Source organism: Procambarus clarkii, chromosome 18 (assembly GCF_040958095.1).
Source record: "Procambarus clarkii isolate CNS0578487 chromosome 18, FALCON_Pclarkii_2.0, whole genome shotgun sequence".
Classification (NCBI taxonomy): domain Eukaryota; kingdom Metazoa; phylum Arthropoda; class Malacostraca; order Decapoda; family Cambaridae; genus Procambarus; species Procambarus clarkii.
The window spans coordinates 36,412,288-36,439,247 of record NC_091167.1 but is presented as its reverse complement, the minus strand read 5'-3'; the positions used below and the strand labels follow the sequence as shown (position 1 = coordinate 36,439,247).

Here is a 26,960-nt window from a genome sequence, read left to right as displayed (position 1 = left end):
AAATTTCGGGCCTCATATACAACAGTTACTATATTGGGCACTCTATTAATACTTTGAGTACGTATCTCACTCGTCATTTGTAGGGAGAGGTAATTAAACACCATCCTTCACTACACAACAACACCGTCCTTTATTGTCTGGACATCAAAATGAGCACAACAATCATCACGTCTAAAAAATCATGATGTCTAAAAAAAAAAAGGCAGAAGACCATTCTCTTCATTCTGACCAAAAAGATTTTCTCATTCAGCTTAATTCGCTGGTTCCGTCAATTAAACTCACAATAGACAATGAGAGAGAATGGTGTTCCGCCTTTTATCGACATCATGATTAATAGAATCAGCAGGAGTTTCAAATTCCGTGTGTATAGGAAAGCTACCAATGTGTGTGCCCGTATGTTCATTTTTACTCAAAACATCATGTTCATGTTAAACAGGCAGTATTTTCTAAAATGTTTCTCAGAGTAATGAGAGTTTGCAGCCCGGATTATTTTGATGAAGGAATAACAAAAATATTTGATATTGGGAAGAAGTTAGAATACCCAAAATCGATCTAGGGTTTCGCGTTAAGTAAAGCAAAAGGGACATTTTACAAATAAGCTCCCAAGTCTTAGCCAGAAATAAAAAGTTCGTTGGTATTACCGTATTTTGATGGACTAGTAAATCCAGACTATTAAACTAGTAGTAAATTTTTCACTTGTGGTTTTCCCGCATATATATATATATATATATATATATATATATATATATATATATATATATATATATATATATATATATATATATATATATACAACCAGTTCTCGCACTTTCGTATAGTCAATATTGACTTATTAAATACGGGCATAAGTGACATACTAAACATACTAGTTTACCTTGAAAAGCTTCGTAGAAAACACTGACCTTACCTAACCTTTTTAGTATGTTAAGATAAGCATCTTATTGCTTCGTAATTACAATTATTAATTAACCTATACCTATAATAGGTTAAGTAATAATTGTAATTACGAATCAATAAGATGTTATAACTGAAAATTCCACACCCCAAAAGTGACTGGAACCCAGACAGCCAGGAGCACTATGCAACTGGTGTGCATGGTACCTTAACCACTCGACCAACTGTGACCGTACAATAGACCATGGTAGCCGAGGCTATTTCCCCCACCGTCCCAACGGCACTTAGTGGTAATCTTTGGCATAGTTATTTCATCCCGTATATTTCAGTCGCATATATGCTTGGGGACCATTCCTGCTTGTTAGCATATATATATATATATATATATATATATATATATATATATATATATATATATATATATATATATATATATATATATATATATATATATATATATATATATATATGTCGTACCTAGTAGCCAGAATGCACTTCTCGGCCTACTATGCAAGGCCCGATTTGCCTAATAAGCCAAGTTTTCCTGAATTAATATATTTTCTCAATTTTTTTTCTTATGAAATGATAAAGCTACCCATTTCATTATGTATGAGGTCAATTTTTTTTTATTCTAGTTAAAGTTAACGTAGATATATGACCGAACCTAACTAACCCTACCTAACCTAACCTAACCTATCTTTATAGGTTAGGTTAGGTTAGGCAGCCGAAAAAGTTAGGTTAGGTTAGGTTAGGTAGGTTAGGCAGTCGAAAAACAATTAATTCATGAAAACTTGGCTTATTAGGCAAATTGGGCCTTGCATAGTAGGCTGAGAAGTGCGTTCTGGCTACTAGGTACGACATATATATATATATATATATATATGTCGTACCTAATAGCCAGAACTCACTTTTTGGCCTACTATGCAAGGCCCGATTTGCCTAATAGGCCAAGTTTTCCTGAATTAATATATTTTCTCTAATTTTTTTCTTATGAAACAATAAAGCCACCCATTTCGTTATGTATGAAGTCATTTTTTTTTTATTGGAGTTAAAATTAACGTAGATATATGACCGAACCTAACCAACCCTACCTAACCTATCCTAACCTATCTCTATAGGTTAGGTTCGGTTAGGTAGCCGAAAAAGTTAGGTTAGGTTAGGTTAGGTAGGTTAGGTAGTCGAAAAACAATTAATTCATGAAAACTTGGCTTATTAGGCAAATCGAGCCTTGCATAGTAGGCTGAGAAGTGCATTCTGGCTACTAGGTACGACATATATATATATATATATATATATATATATATATATATATATATATATATATATATATATATATATATTAGCTGTACCCGGCCACGCGTTGCTGTGGCTCAGCAACGCGTGTGCGTTGCTGAGCCGCAGCAACCTTCCCCTATCCCCCACGCAGTCCACCCCACCATTCCCCTGTTACCTATCCCTTCGTCCTCACAACCACTCCCCCGTCCCCTTGTCCTCCTAACCATTCCCTCTCCCCTCCCCGTCCCATTTTGCCTCCCTGCCATCCCCCACCCCATCGTGCCCTCGTCCTCCCCACCATCTCCAACTCTCCTGTCTCCTCGTCCTCCTTACCATTCTTTTCTCCCCCATCCCATCGTCTTCCCCACCATCCCCCACTCCCCTGTCCCCTTGTTCTTCCCTGCCCTTCTCCATTCTCCTGTCCTCTCGTCCCCACCATCCCCAACTCGTCCATCCCCTCGTCTTCCTCGCCATTACCCCCTCTCCCCTGCCCCTCGTCTTCCTCGCCATTACCCCCTCTCCCCTGCCCCTCGTCTTCCTCGCCATTACCCCCTCTCCCCTGCCCCTCGTCTTCCTCGCCATTACCCCCTCTCCCCTGCCCCTCGTCTTCCTCGCCATTACCCCCTCTCCCCTGCCCCTCGTCATCCCCACCATTCCCCACTCCCTAGTCCGATGCATTCCCAAATGATCTGATGTTCCCATCAGAAAATTGGAAACATCAAATTATATGATATTTTCATCACTGAAAAATAAGAACAGTTAAAAAACGATATTAAAAACTGAAAAAAAAGTAAAAAAATAAATTATACCCACGAAATGAACGGTATGGTAAACAACACAGCTCAATTCCAACACAATGTCACACTAAATAAATGAATCAAAATGAAAATAAATCGAAATGTAGGAAAATTCAATTTATCAATGAAATCAGAAACCTGAAATAGAATCGAGAGATATTTAGTATATCGTGTGTTGCTCTTACGTGCAGCAAATGGCGCTGTTAACAAAAAAAAATTTACCTGTCACAGGTGTGGCATCGATACTTATACTCACGAAATGAACGGTATGGTAAACAACACAGCTCAATTCCAACTCAATGTCACACAAAATACTTAAATCAAAATGAAAATAAATCGAAATCTATGAAAATTCAATTTGTCAATGCAATCAGAAACGTTGAAATGGAATTGTAACATAATTAGTATATCGTGTGTTGCTCTTATGTGCATCAGATGGCGCTGTTTCTTAAAAAAAAAAATATTTTTACCTGTCACTGGTGTGGCATCTATACTTTTACCTGCGAAGTGAACGGTATGGTAAACAATACAGCTTAGTTCCAACGCAATGTTACTCAAAATAAATAAACCAAAATGAAAATAAATCGAAATCTATGAAAATTAAATTTATCAATGCAATTGGAAACATTGAAATGGAATCGTAAGATATTTAGGATAACGTGTGTTGCTATTACATGCAACAGACTGCGCTGTTTTTCAAAAAAGCATGTTTTTACCTGTCACAGATGTGGCATCTATATAGTACGTATATAAAAACATTCACGTATTCGAATGGAATGTTGTGTCCAAATTTCTAAGCAATTGGTGAATAACTTTCGGAGATTAAAGCGTGTGTTGCTTTTACGTCCAACAAATGGCGCTGTTTAAAAAAAAAACATGTTTTTTCCTGTTACAGGTGAGGCCTCAGTATAGTAGTTATATAAAAACATGTGTCTATATGAATGCAACGTTGTGTCAAAATTTCAAAGCAATCGGTAAAGAGGTTTCGAAGATTTCCCTCACATGAAATACACTTGAAAAACACAGTTTTTCAGAAAAAGCATGCTTTTTTCCGGTCACAGACGTGACATCTATAAAGTATGTATATAAAAACCCACTCGGATGCGAATGGAATGTTGTGTGAAAATTTCAAGGCAATCGGTGAAGAACTTTCGGAGATTAGCGATTTTGAACAAACGAACATTTCCATTTTTATTTATATAGATGTATATATATTAAATAATTATATATTCCGAGAAAGGACATTCGCTACATGGGGAGTATCACTCGTTTGTTATTATCAAATAAGTAAATTGATCATTTCCTCTCTGATATCTTTTTTTCCATTTCACACTAAATATTTTTGTGTGAGAATAAATTTTTTGATGAAAGATTTTTCATTTAAAATTATAGACAAACTATTTTAAAGTTTTTTCTAAAGTTTCAGTACTTCATTGGGTGGCTTCGTTTGGGATTTGTAGCAGGTGTAAGCGAAGTGGACGTCAGTATATAAAGTGGAAGCTACTCCCTCCTCATCACAGACGTCCAGCAACAGTATTTGAGTGAACATGGCCCCTCTGCTGTTGTGGTGCCTGGCTGTGGCCAATCTTGTGGCTGTGGACTCGTGTGCCCAGGTAACTCACCACCAACAGGCCACTCGCCTGGTAGTTTACACTTGAACTGGAGTTTGTTTTCCAGCCCAATACATGCAACGGCTCCACATCAGTTAGGTTGCATGGCAACATGTTCCAAATATCATTTAACATAGTTCCTAAATAATTATTAACCAATTTATATATGCATATAAACTTACATAATTTATATACGTTTTGTGTTCAACTGTTAGATTGTTCTCTTTCAACATTATTCTCTTTCAACAACACTAACGTTACGAATCCATTTATTTGAGATTATTAGATTTTGGCTTAGATCGAGCTAATTATTATATCTGGATTTGTTTATTGATATATACATTCACTCAAATGATCACATCTAAACACCCACAGTCACGCGCATCTACACACACACACCCTGAGGATGGGGGGGGGGGCGGAGGGGTTGCCTCGCGGCTGAGTGGACAACGCTCTTGGGTCGTTATCCTAAGGGCCCGAGTTCGATCCCCGGCAGAGGCAGAAATAAATGGACAGAGTTTCTTTCACCCTGATACGCTTTTCACTTAGCAGTAAATACGTACCTGGGGGGCTAGACAGCTGCTACGGGTTGCTTCTCGGGGATGTTTGTGTGTTAGAGAGAAATATATGTAGTAGACATTAGTGGAAACATAAATTGGTTACTAAGACGGGGTCCAAGAGTTAATAGCTCGATTCTGCAGATACAAATAGTAAACACACACACACACACACACACACACACACACACACACACACACACACACACACACAAATCCAAATTCCGGGATCCAAGAGTCAATGCTCGATCCTGCAAGCACAAATAGGTGAGTACACATACACATTACACTGTGGGACTCCCTGTGGAGTCCCACAGGGCTCTGTACTCGGTTCTATCTTGTTTCTGATATATGTAAATGATCTCCCGGAGGGAATAGATTCATTTCTCTCAATGTTTGCGGACGATGCCAAAATTATGACAAGGATTAAGAGAGAGGAGAACTGCTTGTGGCTTCAAGAAGACCTAGACAAGCTGAAGGAATAGTCAAACAAATGGTTGTTAGAGTTTAACCCAAGCAAATGTAATGTAATGAGACAGGTGTAGGGAGCAGGAGGCCAGATGCAAGGTACCATTTGGGAGATGAAATACTTCAAGAGTCAGAGAAAGAAAAAGACTTGGGGGGTTGATTCACGCCAGACCTGTCTCCTGCAGCCCATATCAAGAGGATAACATCAGCGGCATATGCCAGGCTGGCAAACATAAGAACGGCATTCAGAAACTTGTGTAAGAAATCATTCAGAACTTTGTATACCACATATGTCAGGCCAATCCTGAAGTATGCAGCCCCAGCATGGAGTCCATATCTAGTCAAGGATAAGACCAAACTGAAAAAGGTTCAAAGGTTTGCCACCAGAATAGTACCAGAGCTGAGAGGTATGAGCTACGAGGAGAGACTACGGGAATTAAGCCTCACTTCGCTGGAAGACAGAAGAGTTAGGGGGAGACATGATCACCACATTCAAGATTCTCAATGGAATTGATAGGGTAGATAAAGACAGTCTATTTAACACAAGGGGCACACGCACTAAGGGACACAGGTGGAAACTGAGTGCCCAAATGAGCCACAGAGATATTAGAAAGAACATTTTTAGTGTCAGAGTGGTGGACAAACGGAATGCATTAGGAAGTGATGTGGTGGAGGCTGACTCCATACACAGCTTCAAGTGTAGATATGATAGAGCCCAATAGGCTCAGGAACCTGTACAGCTGTTGATTGATGGTTGAGAGGCGGGACCAAAGAGCCAGAGCTCAACCCCCGCAAGCACAACTAGGTGAGTACAACTAGGTGAGTACACACACACATCCTAGAATGCAGCCCCTAGCAGACATCTAACTCCTAGGTAGCTGTTTACTGCTAGGTGAACAGAGGCATCGGGTGAAGGAAATTCTGCCTATTTTGTTCTGACTCGGTCGGGAACCGTACCCGGGGCCCTTCGGCCTACGACTCCCGAGCGCTGTGCTAATAGCCATGTTAGTAACATATGGACGGAAGAGACAGTATTAACTTGAAGGTGTCATGACCTGGTGCATAGGTCGGCCTCAGGAGTCCTCGAGGGCTGCAGGTCGGACCTAAGACCATTTGGTCAGTCTTCTTTTATTATTTATATTATTGTTGTTTTTCTTATATTTAATATGGATCCTTTCGACGATTTCAGTGAATGTGATCTTGACTAAATGTCTTTTTGAAACAGTTAACAGAATTGAGCCTTTAGCCTTGGGCGTAGCCTGTTCCATCTGTCGTCATTCCTTCTGAGGTCTCTGTTTAGTTTCATATCTGATATTAAAACCAATGATGCATGTAGCCACTTTTATTTGTCATACTAACAATGAAGAAGTGTTTCCTTACGTCCCAGTGGTCCACTTTCATTTTGCTCTTCTCAGTACGTCTTTTTCGTTAAGTTGCTGCTCAATCTTAATTTTGCACTTATAACTTATTTATCTGCACTCAGTCCTATTTGGTATTCAAGCTTCCTAAGGTTAAGGTTCCCAGTTATTCACAATAGTTTTGTTCCTACAATTATTTTACTACTATTGTGCTACTCGATGGACATTCTCATAATTATTCTTTTTTGTTTAAGCTTTACCTCCACTCTGGTGCAGCGTGTTTTAACACTCTTTGGATAATTGTTGCAAATAACGATGGGAAATTATAATTTTCAAGTTTCTGAAGGTTATCCCTATGACTGACCAATTTAGCCAATGGTGAAACAATTATTTTATATTTTTTTGGCTGCAATGTTGTGGGGTTGGATCTCCATTGGTGTTGCTAGCGAGGATCTCCACAGGTGTTGTAGGGAGGGATCTCCACAGGTGTTGCTAGCGAGGATCTCCACAGGTGTTGTAGGGAGGGATCTCCACAGGTGTTGTAGGGAAGGATCTCCACAGGTGTTGTAGGGAGGGATCTCCACAGGTGTTGTAGGGAAGGATCTCCACAGGTGTTGTAGGGAAGGATCTCCACAGGTGTTGTAGGGAAGGATCTCCACAGGTGTTGTAGGAAAGGATCTCCACAGGTGTTGTAGGGAGGGATCTCCACAGGTGTTGTAGGGAGGGATCTCCATAGGTGTTGTAGGGAGGGATCTCCACAGGTGTTGTATGGATGGATCTCCACAGGTGTTGTAGGGCACCCCGTTCTCGCACTTGCTCATAGTCAGTATTTGGCTTATTAATAAGTGCATATGTAACATACTAATTTATTGTGAATATTTGAGTTTTCCCTGAAAAGCTGAATAGAAAACACCGAACTAACTTAACCTTCTTTGTATGTTAAGATAAGCATCTTATTGCTTTTTAATGACAATTAGTACTTAACTTATACCTAAATTGATATTAAAGTTTTATAAAAATAATATAATAAAACTAAAATATTTAAATAAATTGTAAAGTAACTCAGGATATTGTCAAAATTTTGTATAAAATCTCTAATGTTTAATCAAACTGAAAACGAAATTCCAAATATTAAAACTGGTGTGAAGGAAGAGTTTGAACCTTGAAAAAAAAATATAACTTGAAATATACCACATATGTACTTATTAATATGCCAAATATTGACTATAAGCAACAAGTCATATATGTACTGTCTTATGCGAGAGCGGGTTGCGTAGGGAGGGATCTTCACATGTGCTGCAAGCTAGGGGAATCTCCAATCTCCACAAATGTTGGAGGCGAAGGCCTCAACAGGCAATGTTAGCGAGGAGTTCAGCAAATATTTTAAGCGCGGATCTCCAGAGGTGTTTATAAGGGGGTGATGGAGGCTAGAATGCCCAGAAGTGTTGAAACTGTATGAAAAGACGTTTGTTGAACCCCTCACAATATTAGAGTTAAATTATCAATAACTTTCCCAGCTCTTAAAATATTACTGGTCATAATAATGATGACATCATAACGAATTAAATAATTTTAACACTATATCAGTATTAAGAGATAATGTTATCTTTATGTTCTCCTCACCAGGACCCAGAGGCTCCTCCGACACCTATCATAATGAACCAGGTAAGCATAAAAACATGCCGATGTCTGCCACCGGATTTACAGAGAAACACTTACCAATTTTCAGCTTTGGGGCTTGGTGCCCCTATGATCGTACAGGTGGTTACTATATGCTAGGGGGGTCATCCTGGGCAACTGGGGTTCGAATCCTGATAGGGTCAAAAAGAGTTCTTAGTTCTTAGTTCTTTATGGCTCGCGCGTTCATGCAGCCTTTGTGTATAGAAATTCAAAACTAACATAGAAATTTGATAAAATCTAACCTAACCTAACATAACTTACCACAACGTAACATAACTGTCAGTAATTCAAGTTCCTAGAAAAATAGATTAATATTGTTAGAAAAGAACCAATCTGGAAAGAAATATTTCAAAATGCCGAAAATCATACCGCCTGTTAAGCAAATTGAACTCTGCATACTAGGCTAAGTAGTGTGGTTCTGGCTATTAGGCACAACACATCGCCGAAAAGAGTGAATTAAGACTTTTATTTGTTATCATATTAAGTTATATTAAATGAAAACTGATTTATATGTGTACTTTTAGGTTAACAATACAAACAGTTAACTTTATCTGACAGCTCAAGCCACAGTCACGGCTCACCAGACTGGGTGCAACATACCATGGCTGCCTGAAACAAACAAATCATCTAAGTATTTTAACACATAATCCACCACTGAATTTATTATTGTTTTAACACATCGGCTTGAAACGATAAATCTCTTTGTTATTATGTAATATTACGAAGTTATTTTTATAGCTAATGACTTTCAAATTAAATGAAATATATGAAAATACGGAATAATCATATTTCATATTAAAAATATTTCAGAACTCATTCAGCTACTATACTGATACCCCTCTTAATTTCGTGCGCTGGATAGCCTACACAAATGTATATAAACGAGCTTAGCGAGTTTATATCGCTAAGCGTTTAGTAATCCTCATTCGAATTTCCCCATATCGGTCATTCGTTACACACGGATACGAGGCACCTTTGTCAGCACAACTGTAAAAAATCTCATGTGAGTCACTAACAAATTTTAGGACGTCCTATTTTCCAAACTCATCTATTGGTAAAGGTTTTAAAATTATTTCATCTCTATTTTAGGAAGGCGGAGTGAACACTGTGACGCCCATCATCATGAATGAGGTAAGTTCATCAGGGCATTAGAAAGTCTCCTGACTTCAACCTCAGCTATAAGGTGAGGTCAGATCGTCTTCTGGCTTCTGACTTCACCTTACAGTAGGAAGGTTTATCTGGGTACTGAAGGTCTTCAGACCCCACGTTATTTTAGGTCACTCTTTCAATGCCACGGAGGTCTAAAGACCTCATTTAATTCATAGAACGTACTTAGTCTCATAACATAAGCAGCTGATGATATCCGATTGACAGGTTTTGTAGGACTTCTATCTCTATTTTTTTTTTGTCTAGATGAGTGGTTTCTTAACCGTTTGAGATCTTATGCTCGCCTAATTGTTCCTAGCATCTAGCTTCATTATTTTGCATTTGGTTGCATTTAACTCTGCTAATCCCTTGTTAACCTGTTCTTTCAGTTTCTCTAGATTTTCTTCTAGTTTCTTAGGCAATCTTCACCATATGTATCAATCTCATGAATTTTCCCTCTGTTAAAGATTTTGAGAGGAAGGATTTTATCCGCTTTATTAGATCAGTAACTTAGATCAAGAAGGAGAGGTCGTTTCGAAGACTTTCTCCTCAATCCGAACATATGTCGTCTGCTTTTTAGTTACTCCCTTAAAAATTTGAGTAAATATGTATCTAACATGGGCAATAGTCCCATATGGGATTGGATGGGATAGTTGTTACAGAAGCTCCCTCACTAAAGTATACCCAAACTTCTCTATTACCCCGAAATAAATATTGAGTTTGATAACCTCATTGAGGTATTTTTCTCATCAAATAATACAAGTAAACCAAATTAAGTTACCCAACAATATTTTAGCACGCGAGTCAGTTTTTGATTCATCTCGAGTTGAGAAATACCCAATAACCATATATTAGTTTGAATAGTACACTTAATTAACATCCTGACCAAATACCTACACCCAGGTGTAGATGCAAAACAAAATACAAATTCTGTGGCAGGTGATAATGTTGTTATGGTCCATGTCTGTGTCTGCAGGGACCAGAGCAGCCCAGCCCTGGCATCACAGTCATCTCAGGAAGGAAGAGGAGAGCCGCGGTTCATCCAAAAAGAAGTGTATGTATTGTTTTCCCAGTGTTTGATTACATGGCCTGGTGTTGGCTATTTAAATCCTGTTTATAGTTACATAGCCTGGCTATATAACAATGTGTTTGGTTATATTTCAGGTTTTAGGGTTACATAGCCTGGGTTTGGCTGGATAAACATGTCTTTGGTTATATAACCCGTTGCATGGTTGTACTGCGTGTTGTTTGCTCATATACCCTGTTCCTGACCTATTTAGTCTGGTATTGAGTTATATAGTTCCTTAGCTAATGTATGATTTGTATATCATTTTGTATGGTCTTATAATTAATTTCTATGGTATATAAACAGTTTCGTACACACACACACACACACACACACACACACACACACACACACACACACACACACACACACACACACACACATATATATATATATATATATATTGCCCCCAGACTTTTCTGGGGGGTATATATATCCTACATTTTTTATTTTCATTTCTAGCTTGTTGTGTATTTATGATGCGCACTTTGTGGTTATCGTGCCTGTTGTGAGGTTCAGTAGCTTAATCAGTGGTTATAAAGCATGTTTTGTGGTTATATAAACTGTTGTGTAGTTAAAATGACTTCTGCATGGTAATATAGCATTGTGTTTAGTTAGAAAGCTTTTATAATCAACATTTTGAATTGAATATATTCCATATTATCTTTGAATTTTACCAATTTGTTTATGTTCTGCTCCGATGAGTAGTTATGATGCCTGTTTCATAGGCATATAGCATCTTGCATGGCAATGGTCTATTGTTTAGCAGTATTACATAGAATGTGGTTAAATATCCTGACATATGCTCGACAAAAATAGTTCCTTTTATAATTATCTATTGACTGGCTTGTCTGTGGCGTCTTATTTTGACCTGGATGCATAATCTGTTATGTAATTGCAAGATTTACACAGTGGTTGCATAAATAAATGGTGGAACTTTTAATCCCACCGTTTATATTTGAATAAAAATTCAAATACAAACCCTCAAAATACAGCTAATGCCACCTTCCACCTGTTGGAAATATAGTAAAATATATGAATTTTCTTCACATACTTTTGAGGTTTTAATCATCAATGTCCATCACATGTTCGATTAAGAATTATGAAATTGAAGTTTGCATTCGGTTTTGCATTTAATTTATGTTATCAAGAAAGAAATGGTGAAAGAGATAGATAGAGAGAGAGAGAGAGAGAGAGAGAGAGAGAGAGAGAGAGAGAGAGAGAGAGAGAGAGAGAGAGAGAGAGAAGAGAGAGAGAGAGAGAGAGAGAGAGGAGAGAGAGAGAGAGGGAGAGAGAGAGAGAGAGAGAGAGAGAGAGAGAGAGAGAGAGAGAGAGAGAGAGAGAGAGAGAGAGAGAGAGAGAGAGAGAGAGAGAGAGAGAGAGAGAGAGAGAGAGAGAGAGAGAGAGAGAGAGACTCAACTTTTTCTTCTTCTCAGGACAAAGGGTTCGAGTACACCAACCCAGACATTGTGGACGGTCGGCCGCTCTACCAGAAGGACATAATGTTGACGCCCCAACAGTGGCAAGCTTTAAGGGAGAGGAAGGCCATTGCTGACCTAACTTACCGCTGGCCAGCTGGACCCGACGGCCTCCCTCTGGTGCCTTACACTGCAAATAGTCCAGGTAAGTGAAGTGTGACAGAGACTCAGTGGGTTCTCGGTTTCAAAAAGTTCGCAGATTATAAACAGTTTATTTATTTATTAATAATTTAGTTTATTTATTGCTCACCCCATCCCCCTTCCTGTGATTGATAGTTAAAAGTGCAAGAGAGGCACATAATGAACTTAAGAACTAAACCCCACACTTAGAATACTTTGCAAAGTAATTATAGAATTAATTAACTCATTTCATGGTTTGTTATCGTGTACGTCAATAGTTAATTCAATTAATCATGAGGCGCTAACAGAGATAATGAGAGACTGAGTTAGCTAAACATTTCGATAATAGACCTCAAACCAATCCTCCGGTTGTGACAAAAAGGTTTTAACGGCTCATTATGGGTCTAAGTACCGGACCCCAAAAATCTTCAAGTCAAGCAACTTACATTTGCGGTGAGTCAGTTACGAATAATTTGTAGTGACAGTCACATACACGCACTACCTATAGTAGACAAACTTGCGATGCTTGGCAAAGATAATTCGTGGAACATAGTTCTGAATGAAATACACATTTCTTGCACGTTTTTATAAAGCTGTTTTAAAATTATTTAACACACACGCATACATTCGCATATACACATTTGTCAGTTTCTAAATACATTCTATGTGTCCAGTGGACGTGACGGCGGTACAAGCAGGACTGCAACACTGGATGGACAACACCTGCATCAAGTTTACACAGACCACCAACACCAGCCAACCTTATCTCAGGTTCATAGTGGGTACTGGATGCTGGTCCTACATTGGACGCATATATTACTGGAATGGTCAAGACATCTCAATTGGCACCGGCTGTACTTCTGTAAATGAAGCTTTTATTGTACCTTAGCTTAAGCACTACGAACAAGTCTCTTACAAATTATATCATTATAAGCATTTCATTGAAAGGCATTTACAATTTGATTTTGTTTTTTAACTGACTATAATAGCAAGTATCCCGAAATACCGTGTAATAATCTATTTAGGAGCCAGACGTCAGTCCCACTCTCTCCTGTCAGGTGGGCACGGTGGCTCATGAGGTTGGGCACGCTATGGGCTTCTATCACGAGCAGTCCCGCCCTGAACGAGACGACTACGTTTATATTTTGTATAGCAACATAATTCCTGCCCAAACGGGCAACTTCGACAAGGCCGCCGACAATATGGTCAACAACTACAGCGTGCCCTACGACTACACTTCAGTGATGCACTACGGCTCCACGGTAAGCTGTCTGTGTTGTTATTACTTCCGTCACTACTGATGGAATACACTGAGGGGTTAAATAGCGAGACACTTACAGGTACTAACGGTATCATTACTGGCTAATGTTATTTTTTTCAGTACTTTACCAATATCGGAGCTCCGACCATCAGCACCATTGACCCCTTTGCCCAGGGTCTGATAGGCCAGCGAACTGGTCTTTCTCACCGGGACAAACTTCTGGCCAATCTTATGTACAACTGCACCGGTGAGTGGGACGAGTGGTACAGGCGTGTTGTTGGTACACTGTTCACCCGCGTGGTCGTGGCTTGGTGTTGTCACTATCATTTATACACCTGGTGAATAATACATATACTCTACACCACCTTAACCCTACTCCCAGAGTTTTCTCAGTCTGTTAGCTGCAAATGTCAGAATCACCTTTGGATAAACACCCTTGATCCACCAAGGAAACCACCCGGCGGAAACCGGGTGTGGTCCTGAAGCGGATGCGTTTGGTCTTAAAGGTGGACCATACTCATCCGCCTTCAGGCACTTAAGTGCCCGCGACTGTCCATGGATGCAACACTATGAACATGGAGCTCGAATCAAGCAACGAAGTCGAATCAAGCAACTTTGAATGGAATAATTGCGTTAACAATGCCATGATTGACCTCGTCTCGTTATTTCCTGTCTCACTTGCTGCAGGTCGTGCCTCCGCTGATATCCTTCTAGAGTTCTTCATTCTAAATTGAATCCTTCTTTTGCTCTAATTAGTTGGATGAAGATCATAGTCCTCTTATATAAATATACCTCCTATTAGGGGTTAATACACCGTTTTCTATCTATTTTCTATCCGTTTTCTATATTTTATGCAATAGTTTTTCTATTCCAGCTTAAGATCTTTAAATACTATTCATTTATAACTTCCTCTCACCCTCCATGATATTTTGAACTAGTATTAAAAGTCATGCTAAATTCAAGAACTATAAAGAGACCTTTTCTAATTTAATGATCCACTGCTACGGTTTCTTTACAATTTGAGTAGAGTTAATTAGCTAAAACATAATATCTTTATATGTAAATTGAATAATGACCGGAATGCCAGTTTATATGTAGCAAGGAAATATGGGCATTGCAACTTCAGGTTTAACGCTCATTTTAAATGTCTCTTCAAGAAATATTTAAGCACGTGAAGGTCTCACATCAGCTGTTTAAGGTAAAACATTTCATCAACACAAACAACCATGGTGATTAGGTTAGCTTAGCATTTTAAAAGCACTATGCAATCACCTTCTGTGATTGATTGTTCAATAAATCCTTGCACTCTATGTTTAGCATTTCTCTCACCCTTTCCATGGAGGACAGAAGAAAATGTATATATGCTGGTTAGCATTGTAAATGTGTGGCCACGTCTGTGGTAGAAAATAATAACAATTAAAAAAAACCATGGTGATTAAGCCTCAAAAGAGGTCTAAGTATACTTCTGTGTCTTCTCAGGAAAGTGGCTGGCTGCGTGTGGCAAAACCTCAAACCCGTGTCTGAACACCGGCTACCTCGGGGTCAACTGCATGTGTGTGTGTCCCCCTGGCACCTCCGGCACCTATTGTCAGTCAGTTACTAGTGGATATTACGGTAAGAAGACCCTTCCATGTATATATATATATATATATATATATATATATATATATATATATATATATATATATATATAAATATATATATATATATATATATATATATATATATATATATATATATATATATATATATATATATATATATAATGTGTGTATTGTGTATTGTGTATATATATATATATATATATATATATATATATATATATATATATATATATATATATATATATATATATATATATAATGTGTAATGTGTATATATATGTATAATGTGTGTGTATTATATTCCTTCATTCATACATTTTTGTCCAATATGCAAATGCCAACTCAACCGTGGCAATGATGCTGTAAATTACAGGTCATGAGGACTTACAGATGATGAGATCTTATCAAACAACTACTATATAATACAATATTTGCACTGGTATCAACCTATCAACGAAGGTCTATTGTCAACAGCGAATATGAAAAACGTGTTCTCAGGCATAACTCACAATCCCAGCTCTACAACCATTAACACACCAAAATAACTCACAACCCCAACACTACAACTATTAATCCAAAACAACCACTCACAAATCCAATCCATTAGTCCACATCAACGATTCACAAGCCCAGCTCTGCTTCCTTTAGCCCACAACAACGTATATACCCACCACAAATACCCACCATATTCTAATACCGGCCCACCAGCAACGGACAACAGTTATCCAGCGACCAACCATACCTTATTGCCATAACACCCTCTACTAACTACTAAACATCCAACAACCACAATCAATTGTTACATCCCATATGCAGCAATTTCAGACCCATCATTAGCGCAAAAAATTACTTACTGTCGTCGACCAGCTGTAAATGATCCATCAACCACAATTTACTATAACTTATAATTTATTATAACAATTTACTATAATTTAGATTTAAAGGCTATGACCTCATTTGTAACGACAAAACAACCACCAGTCAATGACGACTTCATAAAACATTTATAACGACTGCGATGTAATATATCAACAGCAACTCAAAGACCGGCAACTAATCTTAAATATATTTCATGGCAGATCCTCTACTACAGTCATGCTCAAGGAAGATCAACACTACAGGTGTCATCACCTCGCCCAACTACCCCAATAATTATCCCAACGGTGAGGTATTTCTGTGTTATGTCTCCTTACCTCTCACGATGACTCTCTCTCACCTTCGTCTCTCTCTCTCTCTCTCTCTCTCTCTCTCTCTCTCTCTCTCTCTCTCTCTCTCTCTCTCTCTCTCTCTCTCTCTCTCTCTCTCTCTCTGTCTCTCTCTCTCTCTCTCTCTCTCTCTCTCTCTCTCTCTCTCTCTCTCTCTCTCTCTCTCTCTCTCTCTCTCTCTCTCTCTCTCTCTCTCTCTGTCTCTCTCTCTCTCTCTCTCTCTCTCTCTCTCTCTCTCTCTCTCTCTCTCTCTCTCTCTCTCTCTCTCTCTCTCTCTCTCTCTCTCTCTCTCTCTCTCTCCCCCCCCCCCATCTCTACCTCTCAATAACCACTGATTGGCAATAGCAATTGCTTACTGACCACCATATATACATTAGATCTGATGATAATCTAGGGACATCCGTTCTCTCTCTCTCTCTTCTAATAACTCATCTCCAACAATTATGCCTTCGACAGGCTCAAGATGCTCCTACGTGATCCAGGCTCCTCAGTGCTACTATCCTCAAGTCACCTTCAGCAGCTTCCAGCTGTACGGACGGAATTCTTACTGCAATAACAATCTCTGCTGCTACTTCGACTACCTGGAGATCAGGACCACCAACACCTCCTCCGGCCAACTGTAAGTTGAAAGAAAATGTACAATACTGTTCACTTCATTGAGGACACTCACTCGGCTCGGTGAAAATTATCGTCTCGTGCTGCAAATGAAGGAATTATATTCGAGTCAATCTTGTCTTCAGCCTGATTACACCACCACAGATCAAGTCAGATTGGAAGGTTTATTTCCCTCATTGGTCTGGATATTTTCCATTAGGAAGGAACACGTGACGTCTTAACAAAAGCTACTGAAATGAGTGAGAAAAGGTTGAATAGGATCATTTTAATGAAATTCCTCTTCTTGTCCCCTACTACACCTACCAATCTCCAATCTCCACTGTAAATGACCCAACCTCAATCTCCACAACCCCAACAAGAACTGCCATAACCGTCACAACCACTAGTACTACTACACCAATACACTACTAATACTAGTGTACTACGCAACACCATTACTACCTCCCACACCACTTTAACAATTTCCATATACTTCTCCCTTACAACCCCCTCCCCCCCCAATATTAAAATCACTGCTACCACCTCAAACACCACAATTTAATACTATTTTTGCATAATCTGTGTCAGGGTCCAAAATCCTCGGCGTCCTCACTTACTATACCTAATTCGGACATTTTCATTACATGACAAGATCCAGAAACATTTATTATATCCGTTTGCAGGTACTGCGCGACGGACATTGCTGCGGGCCAGGTGTTTACAGCGTCCGTGAACCCGATGATTCTCTTCTTCACCACTGAGAGTAATTACTACACTGGATGGTCGGCCAACGTGTCCTTCGTTCCAATTCCGGGTTGCACGTGAGTGATCCTCCGCCTTACTCTTACGGTTCTAATCACACAAAAATAGTTAGCTTTCCGACGACTGTGTAAGAGTTTATCTGCAGTAGAAGCTTATATGTTGCATGATTTCCCATTGACTTCCAGACACACAATGCAACCACTCGGGCTGGACGGTAGAGCAACGGTCTCGCTCCATGCAGGTCGGCATTCAATCTCCGACCGTCCAAGTGGTTGGGCACCAATCCTTCTCCCCGTTCCATCACAAATCATAATCCATATCTCTTCCAAGTGCTATATAGTCGTAATAGTTTGGCGCTTTCTCCTGATAATTCCCTTCCCCCTTCCAGACACACAGTTTATTAATAAAATATTGACTTCATAAATAAGTATTGGATGAAGTAAAACGTTAAAATGCATCTCAATAATAAAGGCAATGTAGACATTGAATCACAATAACGTTGCTGAAGATATGATGACCAAACGACATGTCAGAAAATGGAGAAACGACTTGATAATGGCTCAAAGAAAACAATCCAGTACGAAATGAGCTCGGGACCAAAGACTCTGACTCGACTACGCTTGCCACTATGCCATAGAATTTCCATTCACACCGAAATATCACTTCTATAGCTTAATCCTAGATCTTCTTGAACATAAGATTCACGTTCCGGTTGTAATTAAAACAATTGTATAATAATCGGCTAGTTATATCTATTGAACCAACAATTCCTGTTTCTCTTACCTCCTCATTTTCCAATTACAATCAACTGTACAGAGTTGTTTGTCCCCGATTCCCACTATTCCCATTACCTGTTTGATACCACATTGTTGTTTAATATATATATATATATATATATATATATATATATATATATATATATATATATATATATATATATATATATATATATATATATATATATATCAATTTGCTCAATATTTTCAGGTGTAAATTCGTTTTAATTTCTTATTCCTTTATCTTTGAGACGTCGGTAATAGGATATTTTATAAATTTATATTTTCTTCCAAAAAGAATTCACAAAGTGGGCGCCTCCCTTGTGTTTTAAAGTGTCAACTTATTCATTGAAACACATTAACTAATGAGCATATCTCCTCTCTTGTTGCAGTACAAATACTACAAGCACAGCTACTACTACTACTACTACTACTGCTGCTACCACCACCACCACCACCACGAAACCAACCACCACCACCACCATACCCCCTACCACCACCACAACAACCACCACCACCACCACAAAACCCACTACCACCACCACAACCACCACCACCACAAAACCCACTACCACTACCACCACCACAAAACCCACTACCACTACCACCACCACAAAACCCACTACCACCACCACAAAACCCACTACCACTACCACCACCACAAAACCCACCACCACCACCACAAAACCCACTACCACCACCACAAAACCCACTACCACCACCACAAAACCCACTACCACCACCACAAAACCCACTACCACCACCACAAAACCTACTACCACCACTACAAAACCCACAACCACCACCACCACCACCACCACAAAAACCCCTAACACCACCACCACCACCACAAAACCCACTACCACCACCACCAAACCTACTACCACCACCACAAAACCCACTACCACCACCACAAAACCTACTACCACCACTACAAAACCCACAACCACCACCACCACCACCACAAAATCCTCTACCACCATTACCACCACCACCACAAAAACCCCTAACACCACCACCACCTTCAAATCTGCGTCCCTTACATGCCAAATAGGTTTCCAAAACGGCTGTTTTGTGTGGACGTCGCCTTACTTCGGGATAAATAACTACCCCGACAACTTCTACTGTTCTCTGACTGGATCCTCGGTAAGTGAGACCTGAACCTCCGCCTCTCGTGTGTCTTTATAAGGAGCTACTGCACCTTTATCTCTTATGCCTGAAATTGATGGACAAATTATGGATAATCTTCATTTCTCACACATCAACACTGAGAGGTTTAGCAGGTCCACTTTCTAACATCTTCTCATGACACTGAGAAATTGGTAAGCCTGTGATGGAGTAATTTTCACATTGAAAAGCAAGAGACCCGGGTTCGAATTCTTGGCAGGGTTTAGTACCGTTCTTTTATTTTGCTGTTATTGAGCATTAAGCACTCACTGTGTATCAGGATGGACACCGATTAGCATAAAATTGGTTTCAATTCTGGAGGCAGAGACAGTACTGGTAGTCACAGCGCTTCTGTAACTGGAAGAATCATAGCTTGTCTGTGTCTGGTAGTCATGGTGCTGCTGTAACTCGCATAGTAATAATCCTATTGTAACTGGTTAATACACACATGACATCACTGTTGTACCTGGTAGAATCATAATGTTTCTCTATTAGTTACAGTGGATCTGTAACTAGTACAATCATAGCGCTTCTGCACCCTGTAGAATCATAGCTTTTCTGTACCTGATCGTCATAGTGCAGCTGTAACAGGTAGAATCATAGCGCTGTAAAGCCTGGAAGAGTCATCGCGTTTCTATAACTGTTAAACATAATGCTGCTTTTATAAACATACAGCATGTTTCCTGACGAAGGTTCCTTCTTTACCCCGGCAGTCTGACCCTAACCAAGTCACCTACATCGCCAATACCTTCGCCCTAATATCGCCTGATAACGTCAGCATCACCTACCCTTACAGCCGGACGAATAGGTAAGTGAATAATTCTCGTTTATCATAAGGAGTCCTTTGCTGTGTTTGTTGTTCAGAACCGTTTATGATAAAAATGTTATGCATGTGAATAAGATATTAAATCTTATATTAAAGATATAAGATTAATTATTTACTCTTTGTATGGAAATGATGCAGAACAAGATGTCGCTCCGCATCTCAGATACGAGAGGATATAAATTAATATTTCATGCTATTTGGGAAACGCGTCATGTCACCAGCAGCTTCAGCTGTCACTGTTCACTGTACTGCACCTCCATGTATGTACAACTCCCCACTGCTATAACATCTTGTGTTTTCTTCAGTTACACCGGATCAACAACCTGGACGTTCTCAGCCCCGAACTTCAACTTTAATATGATGTTCCAGTCAAATAATCTCCTTAACGCCGCCGGCTTCAACATCTCCATCTGTCCTCGGCGAACTTCATGCCACAAGGTAAATTTATTTTTTTTTTTTTTTGCTTATTATGAAACACCATGTTTCATAACTATCTTGGTCGTGTCGTGTGGTCTGTAATTCAAAATATCATTGCAATATGTTATACTATGACCATCCATACTATCATAGCTAGTTTTGGCTCGTTCTACTTTTTGATCTCGCTTGTTGCAAGCTTGAACTGCACTTCACTGTAAAGCTATCCATAGTAATGCGTGGATTATTGAACTGTATTTCATTTTGTGCCTTTAATCAGATATAAGATTTATTGAAGTGACTGTATATCTGCTTGCCGTTTGTATCGGAGGAGGTTTTTTATGTAACCACAATTGATTATTAATCAGTATGTATATATATACTTAAGTGTTGAGCTTTTTGTTTTGTTTTATTATTAACGCGTTTAGATACAACTGAATTTGTGCAGCTATCATAAACTAAATAAACGTGAGTACTGAGTGTGTCAAAAACCTAGCTGTGTGATGCTAAAAATTAGTTTTTGACACACTCTGTACTCTCCTTCATATAGTCAGTGTTGAACATAGTCTAGGACTATAAGAAACTCTCAGCGAGTATACTAGTAATATAGTCATCATTCACATCACTCTTTTCTCATTGTTATCATTATTATTATTTTAATTTTCGCCTTGTTATCATTATTACTCACGCCACTATATTTGTATCATCAGCTGCTCAACACTTCCATTGTGGGAAGTGTCGGCTACGACCAAACACCAGGCTTTTGGAACCTGACTACCCACACAACGCTGACGCAGTGTGAATGGTGGCTCGTGGTAAGTCAGTAAACGGACTAGCCCTCGTAGCAGTGGCAAACGTCAGGTAGACGACAAGATGGTAAGACCACAGGACTAAGAAACCATTTAGACACCAAGAAGGCATTGCAAAATCATTCTCAATCTACAAGCAGTGGGTTTGTCCGGACAATCGTACCCAAGCGTCTGTTCCTTCGGTTCTGGGAGCTGCTACCGGGTGTAGGGTCCAAACTAATTTTCTTTAGGGTAATTTTCTTTTCTGTAGGGTCCAAGTTGATATAAATGTTATATTTATCAGCCCCCTGATAAAAAACAAGTGTTATAAAGGTGAAAGTCTAAAGCTACGGCATTTAAACAAATTAAGGGCTTTTTTTGGTTATAGTGGAAAGATATTTAGGAACTCTGACTTTCCGGGCTCATCTCATTGATGTCCTCTTGACAAGATAATTATCTTGGCATTCCATACACTAATACTAATCTCATACATCCACGCTGTTCTTATACGCACATCCACACAGTTCTTATACATCCAATACATTGTACTTATACATACTGTTATACACTGTTTTCATTCATACTTCCACTGTTTTAATACGAATATCCACACTGTTTGTACACGGACACACGCTTTACTAATATGTACATCATCACATGTATATACCTGCTACAGAAAACTCTACAAATAGAGCCTCACCGAAAACCTCGTATCCTGGGAACATTTGTGTTGAGGAGAAAATGTTATACTATATATTTACCGTCACGGTGAGATCAAACGTAAATGGAAGTGGAAAGGGAGACGGCGAACGAGCGGTTTGATTCCGTAACTTACATTTTCCATGCAAAAGAGCTAAGTTCTTTTTACTCTTTAGTATCGGAGCCAAAAAACTTTTATCATATAAATTATTATAAGAGACAAGCAATTTTTATAATAATTTTATAATTCAGCATTATAATTAAATTTTAATATTATTATATATTTTTTTTAATTTTTGTATAATTATAAAATAATTTTGTTTAATTAATAATAAACCTTATTATTGTTATTGTTCATAGAAGTAGTGGTAGTATGATTAATGTTTTCATATTTTCTATGTTGTGTTGTTATTTTACTTTTGTTAAATGAGAACTATAAAATAATCCACAACCTTTACCAGGCACCAGCAGGAAGCAGAATCTTTGTCGGCATATACTACTCAACCCTGAATGCTACAGGATGTCCGTTGAACTACGTTACTGTGAACGGCAGGGGAGAGAAGACCTACCCTGCTGCGACCTCCTCCATCTTCTGCGGCACTGGTTTCAAGACCTTCACCTCCACAAACAACACGATGTACATAGCTTACCAGGGCCAGGCGGGCCAGAGCTCCGGCATGTTCTTCACTTACATTGTCCTGTGATCCTCCCCCAGGACACTGACTGAAACTAAACTCTCCTGATTCGGCACTGAAACTAATGCCGAATCAGGAGATAACTCTCACTAACAACTCCAGAATGGAATGTGAATCACAACTCTCGAAGGTCTTTCATTTAATCATTTATTTCTCGGAGTCTTCTGGAATTGTATTATTTATTTAGTGACTAAAATATTTGAGGTTTGCTGCTAAGAAATTATTACCTCTTGTTATTGCAATTGTTGATTTTTTTATATAATTATTATTAATAATATTCATAAAGTTCTCCGTCTGTAACTTGCTTAAATAAAGTCTGCTGACAGATATTGTTTAATTTATATTAATGGGTTGTGCATCTCACTATACAACCTGGAAACTGGAGAAGAGGAAGAAAGGAAGGACCAGAAAATACATCAACATAGATGACTCGAGGTAGAAACGTGTTTATCCCAAGAAAACATTATGCACGACAAACATTACTTAGAGCACTTAGCCAAATCTTGATACAGTTGTATATCTGGAAACTTGGCTGATAACGTGAGTGTTATATGTAACTAGATGGCATGGTAAATTAAAAATGATGTCCCACAAATATTTAAAAAGATAAATAGTATTACATAAGTTCAAATCCCCCTCACAGCTCCTACTATTTCTTATTGAAATTTCCCTTCAATAAGAAACAGTTTTCTTGTTCAGTTCTAACTAAATTCACCAATAAAAAGAAAACGATTCCACTGCAAATACATCTAAGTTTCCCATTCAATGTGAAATCGTTTTCTTATACTAGCACTATTCACTAATACAGTTTACAAACGTAACTTCAATAATAAACAAATGGATAGAAGTAAGCTTAGCCACCAGACGAGACATAATGTGTGCCAACTATCTGTTACTCTGAGTGTGTCTGCTCACCAGACACACTCATACAGATCAAAAATTAACCCAACAGTTAATGCACATAACCCCCGCTTCCCAACCAATCACTCGTAATCTTTTCTCACACGGGCTACAAATAACCTCAATATAGACCTCACTCTACTCCAAAACTCTGAATCCCAACTTACTGTCCCTCCTATTCGAACTTGGCTTTATACAACTCCTAATACATCAATACAACTCGAAGACAACATTCCAAAGTCTGCACCAAACTCAGCCATAGCCTCAGTCTTTCTCTCAACAATGAAAAATTGCTACCTAAATACCACAGCGATTTATACAGATGGGTCTCGCATCATCATGAACAACGTACCCTCGGTCACTAGCGCTGTATGGATACCGGAATACCATCTCAAGCAGGGATGGCGGTTACCAAACCAACTATCTGTTTCCACAACTGATTATATGCCTTATATCAAGCTCTCCAAATAATTACCAGTTGGGATATATACAATCTGAAGTGACTCCTAGAGTGTGATTCAAGCAATTACATACTCTTCAACAACGTGCAAAGAGTTTGTTTACCCATGTCGTTGGAGCCGGTCGGCCGAGCGTACAGCACGCTGGACTTGTGATCCTGTGGTCCTGGGTTCGATCCCAGGCGCCGGCGAGAAACAATGGGCAGAGTTTCTTTCACCCTATGCCCCTGTTACCTAGCAGTAAAATAGGTACCTGGGTGTTAGTCAGCTGTCACGGGCTGCTTCCTGGGGGTGGAGGCCTGGTCGAGGACCGGGCCGCGGGGACACTAAAAAGCCCCGAAATCATCTCAAGATAACCTCAAGATGTCTTCAACTTCTTCATGAGCATCGATTGAACGGTTATGACACCTCTATCCAATGAGTCCCAGCACATTGTGGTATTCTTCATAATGAACTAGTAGATCAACTAGCCAAAGCGATGCACAACACGCCTCACATTACCCATCATCCAATTCCTCATGTTGCACGTAAAGGAGCCTTCAAAGATACCATCACCCAAGATTTTGCAACGAAATGGAAAACGTCATGCTCACCTTTGTACTATGGATCCATTAAAAAAATATTGAAACTTGGAAATATGTCAGATATAAAAGCAGAGAAATTGATGTAACGATGACCAGATTAAGGCTGGGACACACCAAACTGGCAGCACACAGTTTTAAGTACAGAACAGACATTAACGAACTCTGCATCAAACTGTCAGGTGCCTGAAACAATCGAGCACTATCTCCTTCACTGTTTTCGACATCATAGTGCCAGAGTAAATTTCAAACAAGTATTTATTGAACTTTAAATACCCTTTACCATCGAGCATATATTAGAAGGAGGTGACCACTCGTTACAGGAAAAATATCAAATAGTCAAAGCCCTGGATAAATATCTCCAGTCGACCAACAAATTGGGCCACGTTTGGCCCAATTTGTTGGTCGACACCCGCCAAACCGCCTGTTTATGAATGAAAAACGGTTTACACACGACTCACAGCTGATTTCGTTCGAACACTTCCGGAACAAGTGCTTCACTGACGAATTTTGTTCGAAAAACAACGCTGTAAATGCTTCACCCACGTACTACAAATACAAATAATCGTCAACAGAACCTAAACACCTGACCTAACCTAACCTATGCAAAACATGCTAATATATTATATTATTAATTTATATTTGAGAAAATTCCCTTTTTGAATGAACAGCATGTACAAATTTATGAATGCATCTGTGGAGACGACCGCTGGATGTAATTTACTTGGTCTGAGGACGGGTTGATAAAATGATCCTAAAAAATAAGGGGGAATACTTTCGACCAGCGGCCGGCTTCCTGTCCCCGTTGAGGGCGCTAGGAAGGGTTGTTCAAAGTAAGTCGCGAACTATTACTGGGTCGCAAGATAAAAAAAATATTATATATTGGGTTTTTAATTGACGTATTTTGTGTCTATAATTTTACCGTCGTTACTAATGAATTATTAGGAGTTTTTTTCAATACCTATTGTACTGTTTAACCCTTATAAAACGCGGTATCAGTCATATTCAGAGTACTGAATGGGTGTGTTTAAAAACGGTGCTTACCATTCTCACTTTGTGTGCCGAACACTAGGTCCCTGGCTGTTACGGGACAGTCATTATAAGTATTCATAAGCTAAGAATGCGGAATAATTCTTTGGTTTCCGGAAACAAAAATATATTATATATGTGAATATTTATAAGGAATTTCTTAAAATTAATGCTGTATATCTTGACTAATGAGTCAAAAGGCCTAAATTAGCTTACCTATTACCTTGTTTTATAATATATGTCAGACTGAGTAAGAATTGGGTCGTGACCGTGTTTGATAATATCTAACAGTGCCAGCAAACTGGGTAGCGAGAAAAAAAGAAGTGAAAAAACACTGGTGTAAATATTATCGTAAATTCTCTTATATCGTCACTGCGTCAGCCATGAGAATCGAAATTGTTAACACCAAGTAGATGGTGTCTAGACCCCGCACACAACACTCGTTCCCTCATGCACCAGATTCCTTAAGCAATATTAAATTTGTTAATGATATTAATCGATGACCATCGTAGCAATTACGATGGTCATCAATTAATATCCATTAATTTTAATAATTGCTACGATTCTCCACTTTTTTTATTTTTCTTATTTTTTTTTATTAACACATTTAGGTACATCTGCATTTGTGTAGCTGCCCTAGACTATATGAAGGGGAGTACAGTGTGTCAAAAGCTAGCTATGTAATGCTAAATTCCCCATCACACAGGATGGTTAGTCATACAGAGTTATGTGATAAGTAGTCTGCACTGGCA

At 38.9% G+C, this 26,960-nt stretch overlaps 1 protein-coding gene and 1 long non-coding RNA gene across 2 annotated transcripts; both read left to right on the top strand.

The window, feature by feature from the left end:
* The first annotated feature begins 4,469 nt into the window (after positions 1-4,469).
* Positions 4,470-10,840, top strand: LOC123754225 (uncharacterized). Its single transcript, XR_006772360.2, has 4 exons — positions 4,470-4,579; positions 8,586-8,624; positions 9,729-9,770; positions 10,762-10,840. It is a non-coding gene; the product is annotated as an uncharacterized lncRNA (long non-coding RNA).
* Positions 10,841-12,293: 1,453 nt separating this feature from the next.
* LOC123754611 (zinc metalloproteinase nas-38-like) lies at positions 12,294-23,520 on the top strand. The gene is made up of 13 exons (XM_069326649.1): positions 12,294-12,474; positions 13,124-13,311; positions 13,508-13,711; positions 13,831-13,957; positions 15,190-15,324; positions 16,394-16,477; positions 16,976-17,138; positions 17,797-17,934; positions 19,044-19,797; positions 20,532-20,626; positions 20,950-21,082; positions 21,769-21,873; positions 23,007-23,520. The coding sequence occupies exons 1-13, from the start codon at positions 12,354-12,356 to the stop codon at positions 23,247-23,249; spliced, it is 2,490 nt and encodes an 829-aa protein (XP_069182750.1). The 5' UTR covers positions 12,294-12,353; the 3' UTR covers positions 23,250-23,520.
* Positions 23,521-26,960: the final 3,440 nt, after the last annotated feature.